Source organism: Phocoena sinus, chromosome 9, assembly GCF_008692025.1.
Source record: "Phocoena sinus isolate mPhoSin1 chromosome 9, mPhoSin1.pri, whole genome shotgun sequence".
In the NCBI taxonomy this organism is placed as follows: domain Eukaryota; kingdom Metazoa; phylum Chordata; class Mammalia; order Artiodactyla; family Phocoenidae; genus Phocoena; species Phocoena sinus.
Window position 1 is genome coordinate 72,251,120 of NC_045771.1, and position 23,503 is coordinate 72,274,622.

Below are 23,503 nucleotides of genomic sequence, written 5' to 3' on the forward strand. Positions count from 1 at the left end.
GTGCTCTGTAAATAGTTGTAATTTCTGTGTGCCCATGGGAGAAGGTGAGCTCAGGGTCTTCCTACTCCGCAATCTTGGCCACTTGTTTGCAACAAGTCGGTTCAGGAACTTGTGGGCCGCTGAGCATGTGAGGATCTGGGAGCCCAGTCCAGATGTGTTATGCTGTAGCAACACATCTGTTAACTGCTTTAAAAATATAATTGTTTTAAAAATTAAATGTTTATGTCCTGCATGTTCTTAAAGCCTATTAAAAAAATGAAATGCCATATTGAACACATGGTTGTTTTTTTTTTAATTATTTATTTAGTTAGTTAGTTAGTTAGTTAGTTAGTTAGTTTTGGCTGTGTTGGGTCTTCGTTTCTGTGCGAGGGCTTTCTCTAGTTGCGGCGAGCGGGGGCCACTCTTCATCGCGGTGCGTGGGCCTCTCACTGTCGCAGCCTCTCTTGTTGCGGAGGACAAGCTCCAGACGTGCAGGCTCAGTAGTTGTGGCTCACGGGCCTAGTTGCTCCACGGCATGTGGGATTTCCCCAGACCAGGGCTCGAACCCGTGTCCCCTGCATTGGCAGGCAGATTCTCAACCACTACGCCACCAGGGAAGCCCAAACACATGGTTTTATATATTTTCATTTATCCTTTTTTTTTTCAGTAGTGCCTGAAATTGAGCAGGTTGATGAAATGTTAAAATTTTTTAAATATTAATTGAGAGACATTTACATTTGGCAATATGAGTGACTGCATATACTGAAATACTCCTACATGAAAATATCAAGACTACTCTTTTAAGTTTATGGATGACTTCCAAAAAGATGAAGAAAAGTGAGCAAATACTATAGCTGGTGGCCACCCTGGGCTATCCCAAAGTGTTCAGTTGGTGAAAGCTTGAACATTAATAGACTACTGCATACTAGAAAGGGGAGTCGAAGCTTTGGGTCTATGAAGGGAAGGGTTTTGATTGGAGACCAGAATAAAAAAGGGAATGTCAAAGGGCCAACTCTAAAGAAAAGGATAAATAGGAGAAAAGGAAATACTGCTGAGTAAAACAACAAATTGATCTTAGATATGGCTATCAGTAGAGGGAATTTTAAAGGGAATGGAAAGGGAAAAAAAACCTATATTTTTTTCTATGTCAATTTGTAATCGTTTTGGGGTCCATATTTACATTATCTGTGCATTAAAAAAAAAAAAAACAGCCCTTGAGTCTAAAAGTTTTAAATTGATCTTGGTTGGTAATGTTTCAGCCATCCAGCAGAAGCAAACAAAATCACACTCAACTCAGGTTTCAAAGATAAATATCACATTCAACTCAGGCTTCCAAGCTTTCTCACATATAAAGTTCTGATTAATATGAGCTCAAAAAAATTCAAAAAACAAAGGAGAATTAAGACATCATGAGTCTGAATCATCAGAAACAAAAAATAGTAAAACTAAGCCATAAAGGCTTCAAATAGCAGATATAGAAAATAAAATAATTATGCCTAAAGAAATAAAAACATGAACTAAAAGTAAGAAAATATAAAAATGACTAGGAAGTTATGAAATATAACCAAATAGAACATCTAGAATTGAACAATGTAATCACTGAAATGAAAATATCTGTAGAAGTATAAATAGCAGATTAGATACATCTGGAGAGAGAAAGTCTGGAAGATAGATCTGAAATAAAAGTACACATAATGCAGGACAGAAAGAAAATATGAAAGAAAGTTTCAGAGATGTTGAGGATACAGTAACAATGACTACATCTAATCGGAGTGCCAACATATGATAATAAAGGTAATAAATAACTTTACTGAATAAATTTGAACACAAAAGATAGAAATTTCTAGAAAAATATAACTTAGGAAGATACTGAAAACACAAATAGTCCTCTAATCCCTAAAGAAATTCTCAATAGATAAAAATCTTCCTCAAAGAAAACACAAGAGTCAAATGGTTTTACAGAAGATTTCTACCCAACATTCTAGGGTCAAATAATAGAAAAAGAGGGTCTGACCATAATAAAATTCAACATGGTCGATAAAAGAATGGAAATTTATAGATTAACCCCTTTCGTAAACATAGGTGAAAAAAAATTCTAAACAAAGCATTAGTCAAACAAATCCAGCTTTGTATAAAAAAGATAATATATCACGACCAAACATTTTATTTCATAAATTCAATGATGGCTAAATATTTGAAATATTAATGTAACTCACAACACTATGAAATTATAGGAGAAAAACCATCTCATTTGGTATAGTAAAATAATTAAATTCAACATCTGTTTATAATAAAAACTCTAATTTGGAGTAGAAATAGAAAGGTTCCTCCTTATACGGAAGGAAACCACAGTAAGATGCTATCATTCATCCACCCAGTTGGCACATCATACCAAATGGTGGCAAGGATGTGACTAAACTGGGATTCTAATATATACGGCTTCTCAGAGTGGGGATTGATAAGAGTCCTTTGGAAATGATCTGGTAGTATTCAGCAGGTTTTAAGTCATGACAATTTCACTCTGCTCTTGCACATGTACACCAGAAGACTGGTATAAGAATGTTCATGGGGCATTTTTTTTTTTTTTTGGCCACGCTACATGGCTTGTGGGATCTTAGTTCCCCTGACCAGGGATGGAACCCCGGGCCCACGGCAGTGAAAGCGCAGAGTCCTAACCACTGGACCTCGAGGGAAGTCCCATAGGGGCATTTTTTGTAATAACACAAAACCTAAATATTTGTCAACAGGAGAATGGGTAAATAAATTCTTCTATACTTGTTAAATGGCCTACTAGACAGCATAGAACTGTAGCTACATGTATCAACAGAGATGAGCTAACAAAATGTGTGAAAAGAGCAAGGTGCAAAAGTATAAAACCATTTTTATAAAGTTCCAAAATAAGCAAATTAATAATGGAAAGCAAAGGAGTTATAAACATAAACTCAGGATCCTGATTTCCCATAGTGAGGAGGAGTTATGTTATTAGAGAGAAGCATACAGGGGGCTTCAAAAGTATTTTCCTTAAATTGGAAGGTGAGTGACCAGGTGTTTGTCATATTATACTTTATAACATAAATAGATATTATTTTTTGCATTTATCAACTATTTCATAGTAAAAGAATGTCTGTAAAATCTAATGTGATAGTTAACTACTTTGAGGTGATATATAGAAAACTTCCTTTTATAATGAAGGCAGATGATGGAAACAGGAAAGAAATATTAAGGAAACGGAATTCTTTACCTTATTAACAGCGAAACACTATTCAAGTTTTTCATCCAGGTACACATAGAATGTGTTGTGAAAGGCAGTAATGTGCACTGGTGAAGAACCAAAACGACTGTTGCAAATCTTAGTTGTGATACTTCTTAGCTGTGGGATCTTGGGTTTTGGTGCCCTCATTTGTTAAATAGAGATACTAATAGGACCTAATTTATCAAGTTATTGTGAGTATTAAACAAGTTAGCACATGGGAAGTGCTGAGAAAGGACATATGCAGACTAAATGCTCAATCAATATTAGATTCTAGTGGTCAGTTAACTTTTAATTTATACTTTGAAATGTTCTGTTTGCATTATGTTAGGCTTTGGTCATTTGACGAAGCAATTGATGACACTGGCTGATGGACATGTGGTGTTGGCTCTAGAAGGAGGACATGATCTCACAGCCATCTGCGATGCATCAGAAGCCTGTGTAAATGCCCTTCTAGGAAATGAGGTAAAAAACTAAAAGTACAAAAGAGTAGGGGTAAAGGACCAGGAATATATGCATGCATATTTCTTGTCTTTTTTAAAATCACGTGAACTCAGAAAACACAATGGAGCTCTTACAATTTTAAGGAAGAAGGAAAGCCTTAGATAAGAAAAGTTTACATATTCTCATGGTATATGCTATAACTTTTGCCCAGTTATGGAATCCATATAGTACTCCCCTTGATCAGGTTATTGGCAGACGTCAATAAATAAGTAAAGATAACCCTTGGGAGGAAATGGTTTGTATGTTGATCCGGCTAATGAGCAATGAAACACTGAAAAAGAAATAACTCAAAGAAAAGTTCTCTTAATATTTTCTGTAGGATTATGTCAGTTCAGGGGAGAAAAAAGCTTTTGAAAAATATTTTTTCAGCTTTATTAAGGTATAATTGGCAAATAAAATTATAATACATATATCTAACATATACAGTTATGATTTGATATGCATATACATTGTAAAATGATTCCCTCCATTGAGTTCATTTAACACATTCATCACCTCACAGTTACTTTTTTTTGATGAAAATACTTAAGTTCTACTCTCTTAGAAAATTTAATTATACAAGACAGTATTATCAGTTATATTCACCATGTTATACATTACATCCTCAAGCCTTATTCATCTTATAAGTGAAAGTTTAAAAACTTTTACCAACCTCTCCTTATTCCCCCCACCACCCAGCTCCTGGCAACCACCCTTCTACCCTCTGTTTCTATGAATTCAACTATTTTGTTTGTTTGTTTTTGGTTCTACATAAGTGATACCATGTAGTTTTTCTTTTTCTCTGTCTGGCTTATTTCACTTGGCATAATACCTTCCATGTTCATCCATGTTGTCACAAAAGACAGAATTTCATTCTTTTTTTTAAGATTGCAAAATATTCCATTGTGTCTGTGTATGTGGATGTGTGTGTATCACATTTTCTTTATCCATTCATCTGTGGATGGACACCTACGTTGTTTCCAAACCTTGACTATTGTGAATAGTGCTGCAATAAATCTGGCAGTTCAGATATCTCTTTGAGATAATGAAATAGTGATTTCATTTCCTTCGGATATTTGCCCAGAAGTGAGATTCCTGGGTCATATGGTAGCTCCATTTTTAATTTCTTGAGGGACCTCCTACTGTTTTCCATAGTGACTATACTACCAAGAATGCAGAAGGGTTCCCTTTTCCCAACATCCTTACCAGCATTTATCTCTTCCCTTTTTGATAATACACGTCCTAACAATATGTGAGGAAGTATCTCATTATGGTTTGATTTGCATTTTCCTGATCATTAATGATGTTGAATACCTTTTCGTGTACATGTTGGCCATTTGTATGTCTTCTTTGGAAAAACACATATTCAGGTCCTTTGCCCATTTTGAATTGTGGTATTTGGTTTTGTTTGTTTGTTTGTTTTGCTATTGAGTTGTATGAATTCCTTGTATATTTTGGATACTAACTGCTTATTGGATATGTGGCAAATACTTTTTCCCATTCCATGGGTTGCCTTTTCATTTTATTGATGATTACCATTGCTGTGCAGAAGCTTTTTAGTTTGAGGTAGTCCCACTTGTTTATTTTTGCTCTTGTTGTCTTTTCTTTTGTTCTCAAATCCAAATAACCATTGCCAACAGCGATGTCAAGGAGCTTACCCCCTGTGTTTTCTTCTAAGAGTTTTATGATTTCAAGTCTTAAATTTATGTCTTTAATCAATTTTGAATTGATTTTTGTGTATAAGATAGGGATCCAGTTTCATTTTTTGCATATGGCTATCCAGTTTTACCAGCACCATTTATTGAAGAGACTATTCTTTCCCTATTGTATATTCCTGGTTCCTTTCCTGAAGATTAATTAATGGGTTTATTTCTGGGATCTCTCTTCTGTTCTTTTAGTCTATATATCTGTTTTTAATGACAATATCATACTGTATTGATTACTTGTAATATAGTTTGAAATCAGGAAATGTGATAACTCCAGCATTATTCTTCCTTCTCAAGATTGCATTGGCTATTTGGGGTTCTTCTGTGGTTTCATATGAGTTTTAGGATTTTTTTTCTATTGCTGTGAAAAATGCCCTTTGGTAAGTATTGCATTGAATTTATAGCTCATCTTGGGTATTATGGACATTTTAATTATATTAACCTTCCTGTTCCATGAACCTAGGATATCTTTCCATTTATTTGTGTCTTCAATTTCCTTTATCAGTGTCTTAAAGATTTTTGTGTATAGATCTCTCACTTCCTTGGATAAATTTATTCCTGAGTAGTTTGTTTTTGATGCCATTGTAAATGAGATTTTGTTTTCTTTTTCAAATAGTTAATTGTTAGTGTACAGAATCACGACTGATTTTTCTGTGTTGATTTTTTTATCCTGCAACTTTGCTGAATTCATTTAGTTTTAACAGCTTTTTGGAGGCATCTTTAGGGTTTTCTATATGTATCATGTCATCTGTAATATAACAGTTTTACTTGTTTTCTGATTTGGATGCCTTTTATTTCTTTTTCTTGCCTGATTGCTTTAGATAGTATTTACTTACAGTACTATATTGAATAACAGTGACAGGAGTGGGTATCCTTATCTTGTTTCTAATCTTAGAGGAAAAGTTTTCAGCTTTTCAATATTGAGTATGATGTTAGCTGTGAGTTTCTCATATACGGGACTTATTATGTTGAGGTACCTTCCTTCTATACCAAATTTATTGAGAGTTTTTTTCATGAAAGGATGTTGAATTTTGTCAAATGCTTTGTCTGCATCTATTAAGATGATTATATAGTCTTTATCCTTCATTTTGTTGATGTAGCTTATTGCATTTATTTATTTACAGATGATGAACTACGCTTGCATCCCAGGAATAAACCCCACTTAATCATGGCATATGATCCTTTTAATGTACTGTTGAATTCACTTTGCTAGTATTTTGTTGAGGATGTTTGATCTCTGTTCATCAGGGATATTGGCCTGTAATTTCTCTCCTTGTAGTGTTCTTTACTGGCTTTGGTATCAAGGAAATGCTGACCTCCAAAAATGAGTTTGGACATCTTACCTCCTCTTCAATTTTTTGGATGAGTTTGAGAAAGATTGGTATTACTTCTTCTTTAATATTTGATGGAATTCACCAGTGAAGCCATCTGATTCTGGACTTTTCTTGGTTGGGAGGTTTTTGATTACTAATTCAATCTCCTTACTAGTAATTTGTTTGTTCAGATTTTCTGTTTCTTCTTTATTCAATCTTGATGGGTTTTTTGTTTCTAGAAGTTTATCCATTTCTTCTAAGTTATTTAATTTGTTGGCATATAATTGTTCATAGTAGTTTCTTATGTTCCCTTGTATTTCTGTTATGAATTGTAATGTCTCCTCATGCATTATTAATTGAGGCCTTTCTCATTTTTTCTTAGTCTAGGTAAAAGTTTATCAATTTTATCTTTTCATAAAACAAGCTTAGTTTTATTGATTTTTTTCTATTGTCTTTTTAATCTCTATTTTATTTATTTCCACTCCGATCTTTGTTGTTTCCTTCTTTCTACTAATTTGGCCTTAGTTTATTCTTCACTTTTTAGTTTCTTGAGGTGTAAAGTTAGGTTGTTTCGTTGAGATCTTTCTTTTTTCTTAATGTAAGCATTTATCACTATAAACTCTCTTAGAATGGCTTTTGCTGCATGCCATACGTTTTGGTAATTTGTGCTTGCATTCTCATTTGTCTCAAGATTTATTTTATTTCTTTTGATTTCTTCTTTGACATATTGATTGTTCAGTAGCATGTTGTTAAATTACTATCTATTTGTGAATTTTCCAGTGTTTTCTTGTAATTGATTTCTAGTTTCATGCTATTGTGGTCAGAAAAAATAATTGGGATGATTTCAGTCTTTTAAAATTTGCTAAGACTGGTTTTGTGGCCTACTGTATCATCTCTCCAGGAGAATGTTCCATGTGTGCTTAAGAAGAATGTATATTCTGCTGCTGTTGGATGGAATGATCTGTATATGTCTGTTAGGTCTATGGCATCTAATGTAGTTTAAGTCCAGTGTTTCGTTATTGATTTTCTATCTGAGCTATCCGTTGTGTTACATCCTCTTGGTGAATTGACCCCTTTATCATTTTATAATGATCTTCTTTGTCTTATATTACAGTTTGGGGGTTAAAGTTTATTTTTTCTGAAATAAGTATACCTGCCCTGCTTTTTGTTTCCATTGGCATGGCATATATTTTCCATCCCTTCACTCTCAGCCTGTGTGTCCTTAAACCTGAAGTGATTCTCTTGTAGACAGCATGTAGTTCAGCCTTGTTTTTTTAATCATTCAGCAACTATATATCTTTTGACTGGAGAATTTAGTCCATTAAGTTTAAAGAAGTTATTGGTATATATGGGCTTACTGTTGCCATCTTGTTGTTTCCTGGCTGTTTCGTACTTCTGTTTTTCCTCTCTTGCTGTCTTCCGTTTGTGAATTGATGATTTTGTGTAGTGGTATGTTTTGATTCCCTTCTCTATCTTTTGCATATCTACTATAGGTTTTTGCTTTGTGGTTACCATTAGGCTTACATAAAACTTCTTATAGTTTTAATAGTGTATAATATTTTAAGCCAATAACATTTTAATTTTTAATGCTTAGAAAAGCTCTACATTTTTATACTTTCCTCCCACAATTTATGTTTTTGATGTCAATATACATTTTTATACTGTGTAATCATTAAAAATTATTGTAGTTATGGATTATTTTTAATACTTCAGTCTTTTAACCTTTACACTAGAGTTATAAGTGATTTACCCACCACCATTACAATATAAGAGTATTCTGAATTTAAGTATAAAAATATATATGTATGTATATATATACATGTATGTATATACATGAATGTGTGTGTGTGTATATATATATATATATATATTTATATTTATAATATATACATACTTTACCAGTGAGTTTTATATACTTTTATGTTTTCATGTTACTAGTTAGCATCCTTTAGTTCAGCTTGAAGAACTCCCTTTAACATATCTTGTAAGGCAAATCTACTGGTGATGAACCCTTTAGCTTTTGTTTGTCTTCAAAACTTTATCTCTCCTTGAATTCTTAAGGACAGCTTTGCTGGGTAAAGTATTCTTGGTTGGCAGTTATTTCTTACTACACTTTGAATATATTATCCCATTCGCTTATGGTTTGCAAGTTTTCTGTTGAAAAATCCACTCATAATCTTAATGAGATTCCCTTATATGTAACAAGTTGCTTTTCTCTTGCTGCTTTTGAGATTCTCTCTTTGTCTTTAACTTTGACAATTTAATTATAATATACCTTGGTGTGTGTCTCTTTAGATCCATCTTATTTGGTATTCTTTGGGATTCCTGGATCTGGATGTCTGTTTCTTTCCCCAGGTTAGCATAGTTTTTAGCCAGTATTTCTTCAAATACACTTTCTGGCCCTTTCTCTCTCTTCTGCTTCTGGGAAACCTAAAATGTATATGGTGGTCTGCTTAATGGTGTTCATTAAGTCCTTTAAGCTATCTTCATTGTTTTTCATTCTTTTTTCTTTTGCTGCTTTGATTTGATGAGTTTCACTGCCTTGTCTGAGTTCCCTGATCTTTTCTTTTACTTGATCTAGTCTGCTGTTAAACTCCTTTATTGAATTTTTCAGTTCACTTATTGTATTCTTCAGTTCTGTGATTTCTGCTTGGTATTTTTTAATATTTTCTTTCTCTTTGTTGAAATTCTCACTTTGTTCATGCATTGCTCCCTGACCTTGGTGACCATATTTAGGACTGTTATTTTGAATACTCTGTGGGGTAAATCACTTATCTCCATTTCACTAAGATTAGTTTCTGGAGATTTATCTTCTTTTGTTTGGAATGTATTCCCATGTTTCTTCACTTTCCTTGACTTTCTTTGTTGGTTTCTGCACATTATAAAAACACCCACCTCTCCCAGTCTTGATAGACTGGTATCATTAGGAGATGAACTTTGTCTATCAGCCCAGCCCAGGCTCCTGGTTACCTCTCAAACCTTTGTGATTGTGCAAGCCACAGTCTTCATTGTTAGTGGCTCCCAGTAGTTGAGGGTGTGCCCAGACCTATAAGTGTCCATAAGGCAAGAATCACAGTCAGCACCTAGAAGTAGGCTGATTAGAAGCTGGCTGGAAAGTATGCAGTCAAACCCCTTCCAAAGAGAAACTGTGAGATGGAAATTTTTGCCTTTCCTTCTACACTGAGCTCGGGTATGTTGACATGAGGGGTACTCCTGTGCCCACTTAAAACTTCTTTGTTTGCTACAGTCCTATGGGACTAATAAACACATGCTCTATTAGCTATCAGAGCTAGGTGATTTGGGGTCCCATCCTTCAGGTCACAACCATAAAACTTGTGGTGCTAGATATGTGAACAAGCTCCTTCCATGGAGACACTTGGTGACTTGGTTTTATTATTGGAGGGAACCAGAAGAAGAAGGCAGGAGAAGTGCCCACCAGCTATTGAACGCTCTGGGGAGAATCACAGTCAGCATCTTGATGTGAACTAATTAGAAGCCAGACCCCTCAGGCAGCAGCTTGTAAAGTATGTAGTCAAATCCCTTGCAGAGAAAGACTGGGAGATGAACATTTTTGCCTGCTCCCTCTGCACTGATCCTTGGGAGGATAGCTATAGTATTGATGGTATGTGCTCACATACTTAAGAACTGCTTTTTTGTTTGCTATGGTCCTATGGGACTCAAGAAACCAAGCCCTGTTGGCTTTCAGAGCTAAGTATTTTGGGAGCCCATTCTTCTGGTGGGAGCCTTAAAAGTTGGGGTGCTAGATGTATAGTCCAAACCCTTCACTCCTCAGGGAGAAGCTGGGAAATGAGTGTTCATGGCAAAAGTGTATCTAAGAATTTCCCACCCATTTTGATATGGGTATTTTCTCATTTGCTCAGTGTGTAGTCATCACTCAGCTAGTTTATCTCAAGGGAATTGCTCTGTTTGTAGCTATACATTCAGTGCATCCATGGGAGGAAGAAAATTCAAGAGCCTCCTGTGTCACCATCTTGGTCTGGAGTCTTAAAAATATTTATAAACTCTTTTTTTCGGTCACCATTTGTAAATTCTTTCGGCTGAGAGATACATACTATTTCCATCTTACAGATGGTGATATCGAGTCTCAAAGAGGTTTGAGAAATCCATTCAAAGTCATGCAGCCAGAATGCAATAGATCCAAGACCTGAACTTGAATTTACATTGCCAAAGGTCATTCTTTTTTCTTTCACATCACATAACTAAATTGCAACATATTTTCCTGACTACTCTGGAGAAGACTTCAGATCAAATTACCATTAGGTTCACTTCCAGACCATGGAAAGCTTTGGACAAATTAATTGCAATTCAACAAATATTTCAAAGTTCATATGCATTCATTAATATTATCATATCAATTCATTTATTTTTATAGTGAATGTACAGCATGTTACAGCTACTTTATATATTTTGCCTTTTTTCACAAACTCAAAATATTACTTTGCTTATAAAATAAACATATACAAAATCATTTTAAAAATCTGTAATTCATACTATTCTTTAAAAGTAACTCATGATGGGCTTCCCTGGTGGCTCAGTGGTTGAGAGTCCGCCTGCCGATGCAGGGGACACGGGTTCGTGCCCCGGTCTGGGAGGATCCCACATGCCGCGGAGCGACTGGGCCCATGAGCCACGGCCGCTGAGCCTGTGCGTCCGGAGCCTCTGCTCCGCAACGGGAGAGGCCACAGCAGTGAGAGGCCCGTGTATCTCAAAAAAGTAATTCATGTTTTCACCCGCAGTATTTATGAAGGGGAAAAAGTATATTTTCTTCTGCACACTGAACACATAAGTTTTATTGTCATTATCTTACAAACCTATGATGTTTCAATATGATTATTGTGCTATATTTATTTAAGTAAATATGTACATTTTTAATTTGAAGGAAAATATGAGACAGAAAACTTGAGCACTGCTCAAGTCTTTACTCTGTTGTGTAATATTAGCATAGTAACTCAAAGGATGTAACTATCTGGTGATTAATGTTGTTATTAGTGGACTGCTAATTCATATCACACATAGGTCGTGGTGTCTAAGATTTTCTAAATATTAGAATATTTCTGAGATTCCTATGAACAAATAACATCAAACAGAATGGTGAGGTTTTATTTTTTGTTTTTTTTGTTTTTCATTGAAATAAGGGAGTGCAAAAAATGAATACTACTTCTACCTTATCAGTTAATGTTGGGCTGTTCTATTTGCCTACCAGATAACGTATTTTGCATATTCACCTATATTCTCAAATTACTTATTTCATTTTAAATATAGAAACATTTTAAGGAAGTAGACTGGTTTTAATATTTGCATGCAAAGGCTTACACCAGATGTGCAGAAAATCACAGTATGGTGTGGATTGTGGCTCCATGGATGATTTACCTGCCCAGAAAGAAATGTTACCCAGTTGCAAAAGCCAACTACTTTTCCAACTGTGTGAAAAGAAATTATGGATTTCACTGGCTCTATTTGAACACATTCATTCAAATGACATTCTATCTCTGTGCTCTTGTAATCTCTGCACTTGGCCCACTCCCTTCTTCCAAGGGAGGACTTCCAATGAAGATGGAATAATTTTTCCTGTGGTCTCTTTCTTTAAAAGATGATTGTATTTCAGAACAGATGCAGGTCAGTTGTATGGAGTTACATGTTTTTCTTAATTTATCTGAATTTACTAAAAAAGCAAAATGGATGTGTTTTGTACCTTCCTTCCCTTGTATGCTCATTTGACTGGGATGTCTTTGATCATTTTATTATATAAGCTATACCTGGGGATCAAAGACACTGTTTTCATAGAACACTTACTGACATTAGAGGGATGTCACCTAATTTAAAGTTTGAGACCTATGCCTTTTCTCTATGTTTTTAGAAAGACCAGGCTTGAAATAGAGGAAGGGATAAAAGTACCATTGGCCAATCTTAAACATGCCCACGTGTGTGTATAAATGCTAAAAATTCCAGTAAGTGATAAACTAAATGATTTTTTTTGGCTACATTGACTATTTAATCAACTTCAATTATCTGGATGTCTTATAGTAAATTTGATTTAGTTATTATAATACCCTAAATGCTACCTGTTCCTTTTCATTGGCTGTCTTCAATTACACAAGCACAATCTAAAATTTGTTCATTATGAACTAAACAAGAGAGATTTAAGTAATCTATGTCTTTCTTTTTTAATTGAGATATCTTAGGGATATAAGCAAAAATATAGATTTTTCACAAAATACTTAAAGGGTAACAGATGGATTTGGTATATTGAACTTTGAAAGGTAAATTTTGGTGTGTCAGGTCTATCAATACACAGAGAAACAAAGCTAAGAGAAAGAATGATTTTTTAAATGAAAAATGGAAGAAAAATACATATGTGTTGTACATTATAATTCATTTGAAAAAAGGAAATGAAAATGTAATACTTGAAACAACTTATGAAACAAAAAGTTCTTCTCTCTTTCATTGACAATATAATTTATAATCCATGGCCTGGTTTTCTGTATTTTTTTCCAGTTCAAAGGTCATCATGACTAACAGCATCACTACACTGAAGTTTTAAGTTTCATTCCCTTAGAAAAACTAATATATAAGGCATAGTGCTTGTACCTCACCATTGAAAAAAAGTGCATACATGTCGTTTTCATAGTAGTATGTTGTAGGCTCTAGGTAAGAAAATAAAAAAGGATGTCTTTCAGGATACCAATTATTGCAATTTCAAATCCCATTTTCCTTCCAAACTCCCTTTTCAAGTGATTAATAGGGCAATTATAACTTATTATCCGGGATTTCACTTTTACAAATAACAAAATGTAGTAAAGCTTGAGCTTAAAACATTGGCAGAACATACACTGGCTTCTCAACACTGAACGTGCAATTGAACTCAAATTAGGAAGGTCAAGAAGGGCTTTTTTGAGAGACTCTGCACTTTGTCAGATGTATTTATTCATGTGCAGAGGATTTAGAGTTCATAAACATTTTGCCAGTTTTTTGAATGCTATTTCTTTTCCTTGTTGTTCTTGGCCAGGCCATGTCAATACAGCAAAATGCTGCTTCACATGGCTTATTATCAGCAGAATAGTATGTATTACATAACCCAAAGGGATTGTAAAATCAGCAGGAACTCTTGGCTCTGCATCTCAATGTAGATACATAGATGGGTACCACAAACTTGATTTTTTTTAAAAAAAAATAAGTTATCTGAGTGTTACACCCAAAATAGGCATTTCTTCTTTTTAAATATTTTTTTATCATGAAAGTGATCTAGTTAGCAAAACATCTCTTAACTATTCTTTTAAGAAATATGCAGAAGGTCAGTCAAAATAATATACTATTGGATTAAAACTAATTTGAGCATGATACAGGAAATGCCTCGAGGCAACTGATTTTGAAGACATACCAGAAGTCCATTTTTTTCCTTTTTGTTGGCAAAGTTCAGGACTTAGATTTATCAGTCCAGTCACTGTATGATGAATATTTTTGAACTTCTTTAATGAAGCACTTAGAAACTCCAGCTTGAGGATTGTAAGAAATTAAAGTGACTATCTAAATGTGAAGAATCGGGTTGCTTGGACTAGCATCAGAGATACCTATGTGAATAGTCACATCGTTTGTTAGTTGTAGTAATAGAAACATCTGTGAGGTTCTCAGAGACACTGATTTTGGTAATCTGCATTTGTGCTGGCTGGCAAACAATGTCACAGTTGCTTTAAGGCCACATTTGCCTACTGTTATGCAAAGCCAATTAGCAGCACCCTGGGTTGCTTCCTCTGAAAGAAATTTTCTTAAGAGGTGAGAAAAGCTTAAGCAGTTGGCATTCCTATGGACTTTAAAATAAAAACATTGAAAAACTTAAGATAGGTAAAAGAAAGGAGAGTACATATAGCACTAAGAGCCTTGAGTAGTGACTTGAGAACATGGCCATTAAAAGACCACCTGTCAAAACAGAATAAATGACTGTTTTAAGCTTGTTAGAGAAAAAAAAAATTGCCATAGACATGGAAGCTGTTGAGATGATGCTACAGCCTCTGGTACTGAAGGTTCTGCACTTAACATTTGAGTCTATAGCATGTCTTTTCTTGATCTCCCTCACTCTTATTAAGGTTTGGCTTCTAGGCCTTTCTTCCTTCCCTCCTTTCTCTCTCTCTCTCTCTCTCCTGTTGATTAGGCTCAGCTGCTTTTATTTGACTTGATTTCAGCTACAGTGGCTACACTTAGTGATTGTGTATGTTTATAATCTTTCCAAGATGACTTTTTGCTCTAAAGGTGCTGAAAAATCTCTCGAATTGACTTAAGTGTTGACAACCACTGCTGAGGTGAACTGTTGAGATGTTGTTGTCTGAGTTGCTCATCAGGGGTTTGTTTGTATTAGATTTTGAATGGATGAGCCATTTTACCATCTTTTTCATCCTTTAGATGATGTATGGCTGACTCCATCGGGGAACTGGTGTGAATCTGGGAAAGCTTACAAGCTCCTAAATAGTTGCAAGTCATGAGTCGAGAGAGGGAGAAGTGACTACAGGGAAAATGTGTGATAATCCAGAGTAATGTCTTTCATGGTCTTTTCTTAGACTTTGAAACGTATCCGCACTCTGAAAAAGTGTATGGATAATCTAAAGAGTTAAAATGTTTTGGAAAATATTATTTGAAGATATTCTCTGTTGTATTGATAAAGCCTATGAATTTGCATTTCTTAAAAGCTTATGAGTAGTAGAGCCAAAGTGATTGTGGAGTTTTCTGTTTATCTGTTTTAGCAAATGCCAAATAAACTAGAAGTTATCTGGATAACTCAAAACTCCATCATGCAGATCTTCTGTACTGATTGTCTTTAGGCTTTTTAGAAGGTGTTAAAAGGAATGTGGGCTGGGAACCTGGACACTTCTTAGGGTTCTGGTTACCAATAAAGGAGAGAAAACATTTCTTTTCAGTGGTGAAGTAAACATGTTATGATATTCATTTGTCTGTCTATTCATTCAGTAGTCTTTTATTGGACATCAATTTTATACCTGTAAGTTCTGATACAAGTAAAAGTAAAAGAAATATAAACAAAGTACTTTGGGAGTGTAATGTAGGACCCATTATTTTTAACTATAAGGATGGAGGAGTATTTTAATAGAGGAAGTAACTTTTAACTTTGATCTTGAATAAAAATGATAATTTGACAAGCTGAAATCAAAGCAAAGAATTTCTCTCTTGTAGTGGAGATAACATAGATAAAGACATTAAGACTTCTTGGAATTGTGGATGACTCTTTTCTGGGCTTGTTTGTGTGTGGCAGAGGAGAGGATACTTTGAGTGGAATAAAGGTGAATTATGAGATTGGATCAGTGGAATGGAATACTGTAAGGAATTAGAATTCCTGTGGACAATATGGAAGACTTGAACAAATGAGTCCCATCCTTTGTGGTAAAATAACAACAAAACAGTGTGTGCATTTTGAATAAGGCAATCTCATGCGAGAAAACAAAAGTTTATTAAGGAAATAATTGTTAGGAACAATTTCCCCAAAATTATCAACAAACAAAATAATAGCCTATTAGTGATATGTTAGAGCTGTCTCTTAATGGCTTGTGAGTGCTAAGTGTGTGCATCTCTGCTCAAATCTGAGTTCAGTGATATCACATTGTTAGCTTGAAATAGGCTATGGTGGGAGTATTTACACCATGGAAATCAGCAAATGCTACAAATTACAACTATTTTTTTTGACAGTCAGCTGTTAAACATTTACCACTGTACCACTGCTGCATGATATGAAACAGGTCTTAGCAGAAAAGTCAATATTTCAAACACAGTATAGTAAAAATCCCTTTACGTAACAAAATAATTGAGGGAAAACAGTTTAAAACATGCATATCAGCAGATTTAAATAGAGAAAACAAAAAAGCAAATGAGGGTAAGACAAACAAGAATAAGACAGTGAAACATGAGGAGTTACAAAGTATAATTATCAGATTTAAACTTATCTGAAAAACAGGGACAAGGAAACAAGATTTTTTGCTTATAGGATGAATTAAGCCTTTTTTTATAACAATTGATGTCTAGACTATGGGCATTACATTAGGAAACTACACATAAAGCACTGACCGCACATCTCTTAAATGTTATTGAAGCTTCAGTTTAACATGCACCTTTTAATATATATAGTATTTTCCTAACTCAACTGGGTGATTTGGAATATTTTCTCATTATATTGCATATTTACACTCTTACCTCAATGTTTAAACAAAATATTGATAGTGTGAATTATCCAACTAATTGTATTCATTATCCTCTTTCTAATAGACCACCATGCCTCCTTCTTTTTACCTTTAAGTTCATTTTTAATTATTTAGCTAGTTATTGCCATAGATGCTTAAATACGCCATCATGTCCAAACTTTCCATAGTTAAGTGCCATGGAAACTGTGGTATACTATTTGGATATGATAGTGGATAGAGGCACTTCCTCATAGTCTTCCTCCTTCCATTCATTGGCCAATATATTGTATAACCTACATTTATCTAGGCTGGGGTAGTTTTGGATAAAACTCAACTAATAGAATGATAACCATGTAATAATCTCAGAGTCCAGCCCCGCTGTCCCTCATATTTTATTAAGGGAATTCCTTCAGTATCTCCTGTGAGCTGAATGGCCATGACTGTACCCTTTGCCTCTTGGTCCTCCTGATAGTCTCATAAGACTTGTTAGGTTTATATCACTTCTCTTGGCCAGAGATGTATCTTTATTGCTGTGTGATATCACCATTGTCTATATGAAGGTAGGTTGCAGGCAGACTCAGTCTGAACAATCGCAATAGTGTGTCAGTATAGTAACTTGATTATCAGTAGAATCTATTCTGATTTACTTTTGTTTCGCATCTATTTGGTCAAGAATTTTAACGACTCCAAATGAGTAAAAGGGGTTATTTTGAGAATGACTCATGAATCACAATATGGATAAAATTATATCCAGGTTTACTTAAGCAATCAAATTAAACATATACAACTAATTGCAGGCATCTCTAAGATAATTATTTCAATGAGAGCTGAGTTTTAACCACCAATCCCTCCTCACTAGGGAATCCAGAATAGTTCCTCAGCATGGAGAGTCAGGTCTTCATGGCACTCTGCTTCCCTTATCCTCTTGGTCTTGATCATCATATTCTTCCAGTGTTCCACAAGATCTTTGACCCTGACAACTGAACCTTTTCTGCACTTTTTTTCTGAGTTGCTTTGCATGTTATAGGGGACTTTCAGTTCCCTTTATAAGTGAATTTGTGGCCTGTATCTAAGAATGTAATTTGTTCTTGCTGCAAAACCTATAATCTCACTTTTTTTCTTAGATGCACCATAATATAGTAGAAGAAGCATGGACTCAAGAACCAGACTTAGTTTCCCTATTCCCTTATGTCATAAAACATATCCTCTTTTTAAACTGCTTTTAATGATGTTATAATATTCATATAGAAAACTGCATTAGACGTGAATGTACAATGCAATGAAATATCACAAATAGAACACATATATAACTGTCAACCAGGTCAATAAACAGAATAATGTCAGCACCTCAGTAGATCACATACACACTTTCCCAAGCAGTACTTCCTTTCTCTTATCTGAAAGTAACCAATTTTCTGGTTTCTAACATAAGATTTTAATTTATCTGTTTTTGAGCTTTGTACACATGAAATCACACACACGTATATATATGATTATATATATATAACTTCTTTTGCTCAACATTGTGAGATTCATCCATACTTGCGCAATAAACTATAGTTTATTCATTTTCATCATTATATAGTGTTAGATTCCATAAAAAGACTTTCCAGGACAATGTCATGGTTTATCGATTCTACTTTTAATGAGTAGAGGGAATTTTTCTAGTTTGGGGGCTGTTGTGAACAGTACTGTGATAGACATTTTATAAATGTCTTTTGGTACATTTGTACACACATTTCTGTTGAGTATATATCTAAAAGTAGTATTGCTGGGTCATGGGGTATGCGTGCATTTAATCTTTGTAGATAATACCAAACGGCTTTCCATAGGGGTTGTCACAGTTCATACTCTATCAGCAGCATATGACTATTTCCTTTGTTCTGTGTCCTTCCAAAACTTCGTATTAGCAGTCTTTTAAAATTTTAGACATTTTTGTTGTGTGTGTAGTAGTATATCATCATGGCTTTGCTCTTCCAGAATACTCATTAACTAAAACAGCTCTTCATCTATTTATTATTTGTACATACCATTTTTGAAGCACCTATTCAAGTTTTTGTTTACTTTCAGATGGATATTTTCTTACTTATTTGAGCAGTGTCTTTTTTTAAAATAAATTTATTTATTATATTTATTTATTTTTGGCTGTGCTGGGTCTTCGTAGCTGTGTGGTCTTTCTTTAGTTGCAGAGTGTGGGGGCTACTCTTCGTTGTGGTGCACGGTCGTCTTATTGCAGTGGCTTCTCTTGTTGCAGAGCATGTGCTCTAAGCACACGAGCTTCAGTAGTTGTGGCACGTGGGCTCAGTAGTTGTGGCTCACAGGCTCCAGAGCGCAGGCTCAGTAGTTGTGGTGCACGGGCTTAGTTGCTCCGCAGCATGTGGGATCTTCCCGGACCAGGGCTTGAACCCTTGTCCCCTGCATTGGCAAAGGGATTCTTAACCACTGTGCCACCAGGGAAGCCCTGAGCAGTTCTTTATAGATTCTGTTGTTGGTTTCATATGTTGAAATACCTTGTCTGTCTTTTTACCCTCTTAATCATGTCCTTTGATAAATAAAAATAATTTTCAATGTAGTAACTTATCAATCATTTCCTTTGGGATTAGTTCTTTTTGTATTCTGTTTAAATATTCTTTCTGTATACCCAAAATCATGAAAATATTCTCTCTATTCTCTTCTTAAAGATTTTTGACTTGAACATTCAGATGTGCAGTTCTTCAGGAATTGCATATGTGTATGGCATAATTTAGAAGTCAAGTTTTTTTTAATGTGGATGCATAGTTGATCAAGTACCATTTATTGAAAAGGCCATTCATTCCTTATGGCTCAGCAGTGGTATCTTTATCCATATATACATGGAGACTCTAGTCCTTTCTGCAGGTCTCATTATCTATCCTTGAGACATTATCAGACTGTCTTCACTTACATAGAGTTATAAGCAATCTTGATATCTAGTAAAACAAATCTCCCAGTTTGTTTTTCTTCAAGACAGTCTTGGTTACATTTGTCCCCTTTGTGTTTTCATATACAATTTTAGAATCACCTTGTGCAATTTCACAAGACACATATAAATGGATTTAGTTCACCAATAAAAGCAAAGATTATCACATAGTAATAAAAAGTGCTGTTTAAAGGGACACTTTCTGTGATATAGTGATAAAGTTTGAATATAAAAAATGAAGAAAAGGGACTTCCCTGGTGGCACAGTGCTTAAGAATCCGCCTGCCAATGCAGGGGACACAAGTTCGATCTCTGGTCCGGGAGGATCCCACATGCCCTGGGAGGATACCACATGCCGCGGAGCAGCTAAGCCCATGCACCACAACTACTGAAGCCCGTTTGCCACAACTACTGAAGCCCACGTGCCTAGAGCCGATGCTCCACAACAAGAGAAGCCCCTGCAGTGAGAAGTCCGCACACCACAACGAAGAGTAGCCCCCGCTTGCCGCAACTAGAGAAAGCCCATGCACAGCAATGACTACCCAATGCAGCCAAGGATAAAATAATTAATTTTAAAAAATTTAATGAATAAAAATTAAACTACATTAACTTACTGAATGAAAGCTTACATGGCTCCATCAGTATCACTTTAGTGGATGTTAAGACAAAAAAAGAACTAGAGTTAGAGATGCTTCATAGTGGTAAAATATTCTGTTAACTGGTAGGATAAAACAACTTAAAATTGTGTTTTAATAACACAGCTTCAAAACATATCAAGCAAAAGTTGAATGAAACAAATGGAAAAATAGTTAATACCACAATCATAGTGACAGACTTTAGGACACCTCTTTCAGCAGCTGATAGAGAAAGAAGACAGTAAAAAAGGGGGGTATGTATAAGACTTAAACACCTTAATAAACCTGCTCTAATTGAAATAAATAATAGGCTTTACCCAGTAACTGCAGAATATCATTCTTTTCAAGGACACATGTAAAGTTTTCAAAAATAGACCATATTTGGGGGTATAAAGCAAGTTTCAGTAAGTTTCAGCTAATGGATCTCAAACAGAGTATAATCTCTCATAGTGAAACTAAACTAGAATCTATATTATATAACAAATGGAAAGATATCCCATGTTCATGGATTGGAAGACTTAATATTGTAAAAATGCCCTTACTACCCAAAGTAATCAAGAGATGCAATTACAATTCCTATCAAAATCCCAATACTGTAGCATTTTTTACAGAAATAGAAAAAAAATTCTAAAATTCATATGGAATCACAAAGGACCACAAATAAAAAAGCAACATTGAGAAAGAAGAATGAAGTTGGAAGCATCATATGTCCTTATTTCAAAATATATTACAAAGCTACAGTAATCAAAACAGTAGGGTACTGTCATAAAAACAGACATACAGACCAAGGGAACAGAATAGAAAGTACAGAAATAAATCCACACATATATGGTCAACTGATCTTCAAAAGAGTGCTAAGAATACAAAATAGAGAAGGGATAATCTCTTGAACAAATAGTATCAGGAAAACTAGATATCCACTTGTAAAAGAATGAAACTGTACCCTTATCTTATACCATGCACAAAAATAAATGGGTAAGTAGTTAAATACTTTAACGTAAGACCTCAAACTATAAAAATCCTTAAAAAAAAATAAGGGTCAACTTTTATGACTTTGGTCTCAGCATTAATTTCATGGATATGACACCAAAAGCATTGGCAACAAAACAGAATAAACTAGTGGGACGACATCAAACTGAAAAGCTTCTGAACAACAAAGAAGACATTCAACAGAGTAAAAAGGCAATCTATGGAATGGGAGATAATATGTCCAAACCATATATCTGATACGGTGTTCATCTCCAAAATATATAAGGAACTCTTAACAGCTCAGTAGTAAAATATAGTAAACCTGATTTTAAAATGGGCTAAGGACTTAAATAGACATTTCTCCAAAGAAGACATACAAATGGCCAACAGGTATATGAGAAATGCTTAGCATCACTAATCATCAGGGAAATGTAAATCAAAACCACAATGAGATATCACTTCACATCTGTCAGAATATCAGGATGACGATTATTTAAAAAAAAAAAAAAACCCAAAGACAAGAAGTGTTGGCAAGGACGTGGAGAAATTAGAATGCTTGCATTCTGTTGGTGGGGATACAAAATGGTGCGACTGCTATGTAAAACAGTATAGAGAGCTCTCGAAAAATTAAATATAGAACTACCATGTGATCCAGCAGTCCCACTTTTGGGTATTTATCCAAAAGAATCAAAATCAGGATCTCAAAGAGATATTAGCACTATGAATACTGAAGCCCTATTCACCATAGCCAAGATGTGGACACCAGCTAAATGTTCACTGACAGATGAATGAATAAGAAAATGGTATATACATACAATGGAATAGTATTCAGTCTTTAAAAGGAAGGAAATTCTGCAATATGCACCAACTTGGATAAACCTTGAAGACATTATGCTAAGTGAAATAATCCAGTTGCAGAAAGACAAATACTGTATGATTCCACTTATATAAGGTATATAAAATAATCAAATTCATAGAATCAAAGAGTGGAATGGTGGTTGTCAGCACATGAGGAGAGGGAGAATTGGGGAGTTACTAATCAATGGACATAGTGTTTCAGTCAAGCAAGATGAATAAGCTCTAGAGAACTGCTCTATAACATTGTACCTATAGTCATTAATAGTGTACTATACAATTAAAAAATCTGTTTAAGTAGTTAGATCTCATGTTCAGTGTTCTTACTACAATAAAATTAAGTTAAAAAATAAAATACCAGTGATGTAAAATAAAAAGATGAAGTATAAAACAAAACTTTAAAAAAGTGGTTGTATAATTTGAAATAAAAACATAATTGGAAAATCTCATATATTTGGAGATTTCAAATTCAATCTCTTATGTGTCAAAGAAATCACAGTAAATTTAGTATTTTGAGCTGAATAATTATGAAAATATGAAATATCAAAAAAAGTGTAATATGTATAAGCTGAATTTGGAAACACATGTAAAGCTTTAAATGTATATACTAGAATAGAAGAAAGTTTAAAATTACAGATAGAAACACACAACTCAAGAAATTAGGAAATCAAAGCAACAAATTAAACATGAAGTGAGTGACTTAAATATAAAGAAACAATGAAATAAAAATAAGCATATAATATATAAGAATTAAAATGTCAAATTTTAGTTCTTTGAAATAATTAACAAAATTGATAGCACTCTAGAAAGACTGATTGAAAGAAAAGTCCTACATTACCAGTACTCTGCATGAAAAAAAGACTTTACCACAGATTTTAGTGTATTAAAATGATTACAAGAGAATATTAAAAAAAAAACTTCATGTAAAAGAAAATTGAAATTTTATTTGAAATGGAAAAATTCTTGTAAAAATAAACTGAATCAAAAAGAAAATTTGAATGCTACCATAATTAACAAAATTGAATCTTCAATACCAGATATACCAACAGAAAACACCAGGCCCATATAGCTTCAGCAGTGAATTCTGCTAATAATTTATACTGTTTTAGAGTAAAGGGGAAGATGGGAAGAGAACACTTCATAACTGATTTTTGAGGCTAGTATATACTATTGACACCCA

The 23,503-nt window shown here is 34.4% G+C and overlaps 1 protein-coding gene across 5 annotated transcripts in view; it reads left to right on the plus strand.

The window, feature by feature from the left end:
• Positions 1 to 23,503, plus strand: part of HDAC9 (histone deacetylase 9) — an 825,073-nt gene that overhangs the window by 742,944 nt on the left and 58,626 nt on the right. For all 5 annotated transcript variants that reach the window (XM_032642337.1, XM_032642308.1, XM_032642307.1 and 2 more), the window contains one exon: positions 3,561 to 3,694. In XM_032642337.1, coding sequence (XP_032498228.1) covers positions 3,561 to 3,694 — 134 coding nt within the window. The remainder of the gene's footprint in view (positions 1 to 3,560; positions 3,695 to 23,503) is intronic.